Source organism: Phocoena sinus, chromosome 16, assembly GCF_008692025.1.
Source record: "Phocoena sinus isolate mPhoSin1 chromosome 16, mPhoSin1.pri, whole genome shotgun sequence".
In the NCBI taxonomy this organism is placed as follows: domain Eukaryota; kingdom Metazoa; phylum Chordata; class Mammalia; order Artiodactyla; family Phocoenidae; genus Phocoena; species Phocoena sinus.
In genome coordinates, this window is record NC_045778.1 from 50,089,773 (window position 1) to 50,101,422 (window position 11,650).

General features: G+C 36.8%; 1 protein-coding gene across 2 annotated transcripts in view; it reads left to right on the top strand.

Moving 5' to 3' along the window:
• The window catches only part of HECTD2 (HECT domain E3 ubiquitin protein ligase 2), an 80,076-nt gene extending 70,147 nt beyond the window's left edge, over window positions 1-9,929 (top strand). For both annotated transcript variants that reach the window (XR_004346219.1, XM_032608469.1), the window contains exons 19-21: window positions 5,221-5,336; window positions 5,903-6,046; window positions 7,387-9,929. Coding sequence is in view for 1 of the 2 variants with exons in the window: in XM_032608469.1 (XP_032464360.1) it covers window positions 5,221-5,336; window positions 5,903-6,046; window positions 7,387-7,507 (381 nt within the window). In the remaining variant the exon portion in view is untranslated. The remainder of the gene's footprint in view (window positions 1-5,220; window positions 5,337-5,902; window positions 6,047-7,386) is intronic.
• Window positions 9,930-11,650: the final 1,721 nt, after the last annotated feature.

Consider the following 11,650-nt stretch of genomic DNA (forward strand, 5'->3'; position numbering starts at 1 on the left):
ATAAATCAATGCATGAAGTATTTTGCAATGTAAAAAAAAAAAAAGTATTGAATTTGTTGAAAGCTTTTTCTGCATCTATTGAGATGATCATATGGTTTTTGTCCTTCAGTTTGTTAATACGGTTTATCACATTGATTGATTTGCATATATTGAGGAATCCTTGCATTCCTAGAATAAACACCACTTGATCATGATGTATGATCCTATCAATGTGCTGTTGGATTCTGTTTGCTAGTATTTTGTTGAGGATTTTTGCATCTATGTTCATCAGTGATATTGGCCTGTAGTTTTCTTTTTTTGTGATATCTTTGTTTAGTTTTGGTATCAGGGTGTTGGTGGCCTCGTAGTATGAGTTTGGGAGTGTTCCTCCCTCTGCTGTATTACGGAAGAGTTTGAGAGGGATAGGTGTTAGCTCTTCTCTAAATGTTTGATAGAATTCGCCTGTGAAGCCATCTGGTCCTGGGCTTTTGTTTGTTGGAAGATTTTTAATCACAGTTTCAATTTCACTGCTTGTGATTGGTCTGTTTGTATTTTCTACTTCTTCCTCATTCAGTCTCGGAAGGTTGTGCTTTTCTAAGAATTTGTCCATTTCTTCCAGGTTGTCCATTTTATTGGCATATAGTTGCTTGTAGTAATCTCTCATGATCCTTTTATTTCTGCAGTGTCAGTTGTTACTTCTTCTTTTTCATTTCTAATTCTATTGATTTGAGTCTTCTCCCCTTTTTTCTTGATTAGTCTGGCTAATGGTTTATCAATTTTGTTTATCTTCTCAAAGAACCAGCTTTTAGTTTTATTGATCTTTGCTATCATTTCCTTCATTTCTTTTTCATTTATTTCTGATCTCATCTTTATGATTTCTTTCCTTCTGCTAACTTTGGGGTTTTTTTGTTCTTCTTTCTCTAATTGCTTTGGTGTAAGGTTAGGTTGTTTATTTGAGATGTTTCTTGTTTCTTGACGTAGGATTGTATTGCTATAAACTTCCTTCTTAGAACTGCTTTTGCTGCATCCCATATGTTTTGGGTCATTGTGTTTTCATTGTCATTTGGTTCTAGGTATTTTTGTATTTCCTCCTTGATTTCTTCAGTGATCTCTTGGTTATTTAGTAGTGTATTGTTTAGCCTCCATGTGTTTGTATTTTTTACAGTTTTTTTCCTGTAATTGATATAAATAGCATTGTGGTCGGAAAAGATACTTGATACGATTTCAATTTTCTTAAATTTACCAAAGCTTGATTTGTGACCCAAGATATGATCTATCCTGGAGAATGTTCCATGAGCACTTGAGAAGAAAGTGTATTCTGTTGTTTTTGGATGGAATGTACTATATCAATTAAGACCATCTTGTTTAATGTATCATTTAAAGCTTGTGTTTCCTTATTTATTTTCATTTTGGATGATCTGTCCATTGTGAAAGTGGGGTGTTAAAGTTCCCTACTATTATTGTGTTACTGTCGATTTCCCTTTTATGGCTGTTAACATTTGCCTTATGTATTGAGGTGCTCCTATGTTGGGTGCATAGATATTTACAAGTGTTATATCTTCTCCTTGGATTCATCCCTTGATCGTTATGTAGTGTACTTCTTTGTCTCTTGTAATAGTCTTTATTTTAATGTCTATTTTGTCTGATACGAAAACTGCTACTCCAGCTTTCATTTGATTTCCATTTGCATGGAATATCTTTTTCCAGCCCCTCACTTTCAGTCTGTATGTGTCTCTAGGTCTGAAGTGGGTCTCTTGTAGACAGCATATATACAGGTCTTGTTTTTGTATCCATTCAACCAATCTATGTCTTTAGGTTGGAGCATTTAATCCATTTACATTTAAGGTAATTATCGATATGTATGTTCCTATTCCCATTTTCTTATTTGTTTTGGGTTTGTTATTGTAGGTCTTTTCCTTCTCTTGTGTTTCCCACTTAGAGAAGTTCCTTTATCATTTGTTGTTGAGCTGGTTTGGTGGTGCTGAATTCTCTTAGCTTTTGCTTGTCTGTAAAGCTTTTAATTTCTCTGTCAAATCTGAATGAGATCCTTGCTGGGTAGAGAGAGTAATCTTGGTTGTAGGTTTTTCCCTTTCATCACTTTAAATATGCCCTGCCACTCCCTTCTGGCTTGCAGAGTTTCTGCTGAAAGATCAGCTCTTAACCTTATTGGGATTCCCTTGTATGTTGTTTGTTGCTTTTCCCTTGCTTCTTTTAATATTTTTTCTTTGTATTTAATTTTTGTTAGTTTGATTAATATGTGTGTTGGCATGTTTCTCCTTGGATTTATCCTGTATGGGACTTTTTGTGCTTCCTGGATTTGATTGACTATTTCCTTTCCCATGTTAGGGAAGTTTTCAACTATAATCTCTTCAAATAGTTTCTCAGATCCTTTCTTTTTCTCTTCCTCTTCTGGGGCCCCTGTAATTCAAATGTTGGTGCATTTAATGTTGTCCCAGAGGTCTCTGAGACTGTCCTCAATTCTTTTCATTCTTTTTTTCTGTATTCTGCTCTGCAGTAGTTATTTCTACTATTTTATCTTCCAGGTCACTTATCCATTCTTCTGCCTCAGTTATTCTCCTGTTGCTTCCTTCTAGAGAATTTGTAATTTCATTTATTGTGTTGTTCATCGTCGTTTGTTTGCTCTTTAGTTCTTCTAGGTCCTTGTTAAACATTTCTTGTATTTTCTCCATTCTGTTTCCAAGATTTTGGATCATCTTTACTATCATTACTCTGAATTCTTTTTCAGGTAGACTGCCTATTTCCTCTTCATTTAAACCCTCTTCTGGTGGGTTTTTAACTTTCTCCTTCATCTGCTATGTATTTCTTTGTCTTCTCATTTTGCTTAACTTCCTGTGTTTGGCGTCTCCTTTTCTCAGGCTGCACATTCGTAGTTCCCATTGTTTTTGGTGTCTGCCCCCAGTGGCTGAGTTTGGTTCAGTGGGTTGTGTAGGCTTCCTGGTGGAGGGAACTGGTGCCTGTGTTCTGGTGGATGAGGCTGGATCTTCTTTCTGGTGGGCAGGACCACGTCTGGTGGTGTGTTTTGGGGTGTCTGTGACTTTATTATGATTTTAGGCAGCCTCTCTGCTAATGGGTGGGGTTGTGTTCCTGTCTTGCTAGTTGTTTGGCATAGGGTGTCCAGCACTGTAGCTTGCTGGTCATTGAGTGGAGCTGGGTCTTCGCGTTGAGATGGAGATCTCTGGGAGAGCTTTTGCCATTTGATATTACATGGAGCCGGGAGGTCTCTGGTGGACCAGTGTCCTGAGCTCAGCTCTCCCACCTCAGAGACTCAGACCTGATACCCGACCGGAGCACCAAGACCCTGTCAACCACATGGTTATAAAGAGTTCCACAGGGCTTCCCTGGTGGCGCAGTGGTTGAGAGTCCACCTGCCAATGCAGGGGACGCGGGTTCGTGCCCCGGTCCGGGAAGATCCCACATGCTGCAGAGTGGCTAGGCCCATGAGCCATGGCCGCTGAGCCTGCGCGTCCGGAGCCTGTGCTCCCCAACGGGAGAGGCCACAACAGTGAGAGGCCTGTGTACCGCCAAAAAAAAAAAAAAAAATATATATATATATATATATATATATATATATATATATATATATAAAGAGTTCCACAGATATGGCTTGAAGTCTATAGACAAATCATTGATCATCAACTTGTATTGTCTTCTTCCTTCACAGCCTGGATACAAACCTCCAAGCTCATTTAGATTGATGGCAGAATTCAGTCCCTTGTGGTTGTGGACTAAAATTCCCATTTCCTTGAAGACTTGGATGGGGTGACTCCCAGCTCTCTCCGATTCTCTCACATGCTCCCCTCCATTTCAAAGCCAGCAGCAACATGTACTTGGAAACTCTCTGGCTTCCTCTTCGGCTACCAGCCTGTGAAGACTCTTTTCTTCTTTTCTTTTTCCTTTGTGCTTAGTCTTGTTTCACTTGCTCATAGGGTGCCGCGTGGGGAGGACTCGCGCCAGGCACTTCACAACAGAGTCCCTAGTCAGTTTTCTAGTTTTTAAAGTCAGAGCTAGAAATAAAAATAGTTCTCTCATTTCAGCCTTAATTTTCTAAAGGGAAAAAAGGCCAGTCAACTCCATTCCCTCCCCACCCCACTCCACCTTACACTATGTCTTATACTATGGCTTTTAAGGCTTTAAAAAATTTCCTCAAGCAGAGTGGATGAAGAGATCCCAAGGGCTCCAGGTCTTTAATACTGCGGGGCAAAGCACAGAAACTAGTCAACAATAAGCTCCAGGGCAAAAGGCACACCTTCTTACTGTTTAAGGAACAGGTTTATAACTGCTTCCTGCCTCTTCAGGGGTCCCCCCAGCAACTCTTGAGTTGCCTTTTACCCACAGGATGTAGTTTGTCACCAGAGTCATGGTGGACTCCAGTTGGTTTGACTTTTTCTTAGCCTTGTGAGTATGGGTCAGTTGCTGTTGAGAACACTATGTCGGAAATGTCATAAGATAAAAGCGTAGTTTCTCTTCACCGCTGCTCCCCTGGGCACACTCCATCAAGCCATTTGCACCTCCAGGCAGTTTTATAAGGGGGGTTGGGAGCAAGGTCTTCAATGTGAATTATTTTGCATAGGAGAGAGCTTGTTTTAGAGTGATCTTTGTCACATGTTTATTGAAAGTACCTTTGGAAACGGAGCACCTGTTGATTTCGAATTGAGTTTTGTCTGTGACGCACTATAGTTATGGGGGTGGAGGGAGGGAAAATAAATAAATAGCATAGCAGGTCTCTGTTTTTAAATTGTAATCTCTTTAGGTGGGAGACAACCTATGTAAGTGAAAAAAAATCAAGTGAACAACACAAGACAGACTAACCTACTACTCAAACTCTACAGTGTACACAGGAGGCTTTATGGATATTGGAACCAGGCATGTCAACAGATGCTAGAGTATTGATAGCTGAAAGAGTTTCAGGCTGAGTTTCAGGGAAGAGTTGTAATTTGGATTTATGCATAGTCATCTGCTTGTTTTTCTGGCAAACTGCTAATTGCTATTATTTGCAAAAGGGGGAACCTAACAGTTTGACAAGATTTATAAACTTTCAGAAGCAAAAATACCTCACCTTAGTAGGAAAAATATAAATGGAGGTTTTTCTTTAGCAAAAATGGCTTGATTTACCATAAGAACGTCATGACTTTTGTTATTTGGTTCAGTGAAAATAGTTCCAATTTCACTTTTTTTAATCATCACTTTTTCTTATCATTTTTGATAAATAATTATTGGCAGCTGCTTCGTCCAGAAGAGGTTGAAATTCTGGTATGTGGAAGTCCTGAACTGGATATGCACGCCCTGCAGAGAAGTACTCAGTATGATGGCTATGCGAAAACCGACCTGACTATACGGTGAGCTTTTTTACTTCTGAGAGTGAGGGTGCTGAAGAGAGAATGAAAGAGAGTGTGGTTCGTTTATTTGCATAACTTAACAATCTTTGAATCGAGTTAAGTCAGCTGAAATACTGTACAGCCCACACTGCTTTGTTTTATCTCTTGAAAATAATGTGAGAATATTAAATACGAAATCACTTAGCAGTCCCCTTAGGAGAAAGTAATATAAGTAAGTTTCTACAAAAGTATAGAGATCTGACTGTTTTTTTTTAATTACTTTGGTTCTAGAATTGCAGGGATGCCATGCTTATAAATAGCCTTTTAATAGCACTGTGTTGAAAAATAAGGAAAATTATATAGGAGAAAAATGGCTTTTGTACTCTCTACTGTTGGACTATTTTTATAATGATGTTAGTCAAAAATCTAATTTATATCAGAAGCCTGTCATTCCTCAATTTCACATTAAGGGTATTATGTACCTTTAAGGGAAGTTGTTTCCCTAGAGCTCACTTTATATTACTTTATTCTGATCTTCAGGATTTTTGTCAAGACATTTTATATAAATATCCTTTGGTGTTCTCCAGATACTTTTGGGATGTTGTGCTTGGATTTCCTCTTGATCTTCAAAAAAAGTTGCTACATTTTACCACAGGAAGTGACAGAGTACCTGTAGGAGGAATGGCTGATTTGAACTTTAAAATCTCAAAGAATGAAACTTCTACTAACTGGTAAATTTCCAAATTGTAATTTTTTTAATCTGTAGGTTTGGCTAATAATAATATGTTTGGAATTAGAGGATTCTTTGATTCTGAAGTTGTTTTCATAGGAAAATCTTGGGAGTAAGCATGGCTTTGAAATAAGAGAGACTATGGCTTAAGGTTCTGTATGAATTTTGAGAACCACCAGTACAAACTGATAATAATTCCTGTGCACCAGCTTTTTACTTTGATAAGTCAACTGCTTTGTAGTTGCTTCCAGAACCTAGCTTGCTTTTCATAGTAGATTATCTAACCTTCATCTTTACTTAAAGGTGTTTTTTATTTAAAATACTAAGGTGAGGTTTTTTGGCTGTTATAATTAGTTCTTGTGCTGGAATACCTCTAGTGCTAGTCTTGTTTTCTTTATCTAGTGCTCTTTGCATATGAAAGTGATGCCGATGATGGCTTTAAATTATTTTCTATAGTGTTGATGGGTTAATGCTAATCTACTTACTTATTTTCCCAATCTCCTTGTAATTTCTAAAGCTAATTTGAGTAGACACTACTTTGCTTATAATCATTTCTTTTCTCCTGCCCCATATATTCCCTGAGCTTTGTCAGTTCTTCCTTTCATAAATTAGAACTGAAATCTGTCCTTTCCTTTCTCACCGCCAGCACCGACAGCTGTTCTGATGCTGTGGAGTTCCTAAAGACTGAGGAAAAGGGTCTAAGAAATCTGTAGGAATTTTGAATAAAGATAACAGTGTCATCGGGTAGAGGGTTGGGAAAGCTGAACAAAAAGATTCAGAGGATGAATGTTGCTTGTACCTTGAGGGCAGCAACATGAGAAGCATGGGTATCAAGTGTCCCAGAAATGTTCTTTTTATTATTTTTTGACAGTCACGACTAAAAAAGTAGTAACAGTTATATTATCTACTATTCTGCTGGGTGTTTTATGTAGATAGCTCTTTTCATCTTCCCACCCATTCAAATAGTTTGCCTTATGCTGGTGATGAGGCAACTGAGATTTGGAGACGTGAAGCCGCTTGAACAAGGTCTCCCAGCCAGAAAGTGCAGGAGATGGTATTCAAATTCAGATTTGTCTGACTCCAAAAATAATGCCTATAGAATATAAGTTTTGTGAGAGCAGGGACATTGTCTTGTTGGTAAACCCAGCCCCGGTGTCTAGAATGGTGCCTAATGCATAGCAGGTACTCCAAAAGTATTTGTTCAGTAAAGGAGTGGATGAGTCATCTCATTATAGTAAAATAAATTTGAATGTGTGTATCCAGGTACTTTGAAAGTTGCTTACCAGTCATTCTGTGTTTGTTTTAGGACTTGGTATCTTTAAAAAAAATTTTTTTCTCTAGGTTGCCTGTGGCCCACACCTGCTTCAATCAACTTTGCCTTCCCCCCTACAAGAGCAAAAAGGACCTGAAACAGAAATTGATTATTGGAATTTCAAATTCAGAAGGTTTTGGACTTGAGTAACCTAGAAGACTTGAAATATATTTTATATGTAGCATTCACTTCCCTCTTACTGTGCCTTTAACCTTTTCATGTTTCTGTCTCAAAACACCTTGACAAAGCTCACCAACTTTAAAATACTGATTTTTTTAAAATCAAATATGAAGTATGTTCAGTAGAGGCATGGTTTTCTAAAAACACAACACTGCTTGAGTGAGAAAAAGACCAGATGGCAGAGACAGGTGTGGGTCCAGTCCCTCTTTTTTATAGCACTTTATCATTCTGCATAAGTAGTTGTCACAGGTGTTCCACTGGGAAAGCATCGTGCAGTAGAGAATGCACAGATGACAGAGTGGAGACCAGTGGCACCTTGTGCGCTGCTAGCACACAGTAGCAACACAGATAGCTACATTATCGTTAATGTAAGGCATGTAGCCATATTTTCATATAGCGGTTAAACAACAGTATAATTGCAAATGCAATTTACAGGGTTTTTTGATATACTGGCTTTGGTCCTCTAAGATTCTTTTCAACCATTGCTGAAAAGCGTGTAAATAACTACATAATAGCCTGAGAATAATGGGATTTTGATAGTGCCATTTATTGCTAAAGATTTATTTTTACAAAGTAAATTCAGGGTTTTAGATGTGTATACAGCTTTTACAAATCAATAAAGATGATTGTACAAGAGTGTAACTATTTTCAGACTAATTGGATTCAAGGTTATATTCTTTTACATATTGTTAGTCTGCATGCATATGCGCAGTAAGCTAGTTACTTTGAGCACTCTGTAATATTTGTATAATCATTTCTTCTTAAGGGTCAGAATATTATATAGAAAGGAAGTAGAACTGACTAGTCACTGATAAACTAAGTCAATTACAAGCACAAAAAAAGAGAACTGTTTTTATATATACTTTGATTGATGTACAAGACTTATTTCTAATATTTTTTGATCACCAGTTGTACTGAAACACTAATTTTTGGAAAAAAGTAGGATAAGATATTTGACAAAAGTGAATACAATAATATTTGTGTCCAAATGACGTAGCTTGGTGTAAAAATAAAGTTCAACATTTTGGCCGACATGTTTGTTTTCCACTGGATTCTGAATATAGCGAATTCAAAAGTACCCTTTTTGGAGTTTCTTAATAAAGTAGCATGTAAAAGGAAACTGCATTTTTTAAGTCAGACAGTAAATGGTTTTCTCTTTAATTTACAGCAAATGAAGCAGTTTTATTAGCATGTTATAGATATTTCCAAATCAAGAATTCTCTATTATACTTTGATAGCTTTTCTTCAGAAAACTCTGAATATATATTTGCAATAATAATGAAGCCAGCACTTAGTACCAGCACATGGTTCACATGCAAATAATACTTTCCCCAAATTTTTTTCTGAGTTACACTACTATCTTACTGCTATGCTTCCTACACCCCACCAGCAGAATTCTTTTAGGGTGGAGGAACTAATCAGCTTGTTCTGCTTTTCTGAAGCCGACTTGTGAATCTTAGAGGAAAAGGAGTTAGTTAGTTTACTGTTCTCTTGAGACAGAAGTGACTCCGCTTTTCCACTTGGACATACTATTTAAAGGATTTTTCTTCTTACAATTTTTGGAACACCTAAGATTTAAAGGCATGTTGGTTTTGTTTTGTTTGCTCTGTTTTTAATCCATATGCAAATAAAACTGCTTCTCTCTTACACTGCTTGAACTAGAAAGTAAGATGTTTAACATAGGTTACTACTAACTAATAAGCACAAAAGAATCATGTGTAAGAAACCAGATTTAAGTGTTTTAAATAAAATGTAAACAAAGTTTTTATTTGGTAGAGACGGAAAAATTGTGTTGGTTTGGTCTGCATGTTTAATGATGTGCTTTGTATATCAATAGCTATGTCATTTTTAAATAAGAAGTACACAAGCAAGCCAAATTTTTAAATGACAGAGTCCATGAATAACTGGAAAATGTTTGTTGTCTGTTGTTGAAATTTATAATCATTTATCACTAAATTACACATTGCCTTTATTTATTTATGCTCTGGTTTTGGTTTACAGTGTAATTAATACCTCATTTTTTAAAAGAACCACTACTGTTACATTTCGTTAATTTAAACAGCTAGAAAATTCATATAGTTGCTTTCTTTTATATATAATCCGTTAATGAATTCTTGATTTTTGTATCTGCCACAGTAAATTAAAGCATTGCAGAGTATTTATCAGTATTTACAAAATGTCCTGTCCTTTTTTAATCTTTCCTTAATTAATCATATTTTTGTCTGTACGATCAGAAGTTTTAACAGTCCCTCTTTTTTGTACAAATGTGTATTGTATTACGTTGTTAATTTCTGGATACATTTTTTTCAAATATTAAAGTTATATAATCAGCCAGGCTTCAGTTCATTTTTTGAACATTAGGCAATGAGTTAAAACCACAAGTTTAAAATATAAATGTAAACTACTCTCTTTGTTACACTGTCTCTTAAACTGGTGCTTAGGAAAATTGCTAATACATACACCTTCAAAAGATATGTGTCGTTGACACCAAATATAACTAACTTCTAGCATTATTTTTCAGTACAAAACAGTGTATAGCCAATGGCTGCGTGATCACACAGATATTCCACCAAATGAACGTTATACCACCATCAAGGCCACTAGAAATGAACTAAGTATGACATTTCATTGGCCACCGACAGACAACTTCAGATCTTAAGTATTCCCCTCCAAAACCATTAATTTGGCCCTTTTTTCCCGCATTTTCTATGCTTAATGGAAGAAGAGAGGAGATTATGAGAAAGTAGGAGAGAATGTCATGGGTGATGGATGGAAGAAGAAGGTAGCTGGGTGGAAGACTAAGGTGAGTTTTCACAGGGGAGGGTACAAGATCAATTCACCCAGACCACACACAGCCTTTAGTCCAGTGAGTGGTTAAGAACTGTGCTTTGGAGCCAGACTACCTGGGTTTGAGTTTACTGTTCAATAGTTGTGTTTCCTTGGGCATCTGCCCATGCCTCAATTATCAAGTGAAAATAATTTATAAAATGGAAATAATAAACCTATCTATCTCTCCGATAGTGTTCTAGGGAAGAACAAATGAATTAAGATGGGTAAAGCACTTACACAGTGCCTGGCATATAGTAAACCAGATAATGTGGTGCCAGAGGAACCGTGGTGCCAATGGGATTGCATCTTACAACCACTGCTTCTGAAGCCTTCTGGAGGTTTTTGACTCTCAGACATCAGGCGCGACCGCAGATTAAAGAACACAAAGTGTTTCTGAGGCATTAAAATTGTGTTAGGAGAATATTCTTATTCTAGAAACAATGCTTTAGGATTTATCCTTATAGATGTCTCAGTAGGCAAGGGCTTTTAATACTGTTTTGCAGATGTGTAACAAGATGTCATTTTAAAATTCAAAACTAAATGAGCAGTTTATTTTTTTAGCATCTTTAAGTATAATTGCTTTACAATGTTGTGTTAGTTTTGAGTAGTTTATTTTTAATGAAACATTTCAAATATAGAGAAAAATTTCAGAGATTAACTTAATAAAACACCACGTCCCCACACTCAGATCTAACAAATGTTAACATTCTGCCAGATTTTTTTTAAAAAATTAAAAATTAAAGATGCAGTGGCAGCCCCTTTTTGTGCTCCACTCCAAACCCAATATACTCACTCTTTTCCCCATTAAGCTGCAGTTGGTGTGAATCCTTCCCACACTGTCTTACATTTGTACTATACATGTGTCTCGCTAAACACAGTTGACCCTTGAACAATGCAGGGGTTGGGGTCACGACCATCGTGCAGTCAAAAAATCCATAATCTGCATATAACTTACGTGGTTCCTCTGTATCCACAATTTGCCATCCTCAGATTCAACCAACTGCAGGTCATGTAGTGCTGTAGTATTTACTGTTGAAAAACTCCATGTATAAGTGGACCCTCACAGCTCAAACCCATGTTGTTCAAGGGTCAACTATATAGTATTGTTATAGTTGCATATACCATATATCATACTCTCCCTATCTTCACACAACTTTTTACACTCAGTATTGTCTTTTCTAGATTTATCCCTGATTATACATTAATTCACCCATTTTAATGCAGAATAGAATCCTGTTAAATGAATATACCACAGTTTGTTGATCCATCCTCCTAAGAATTAAT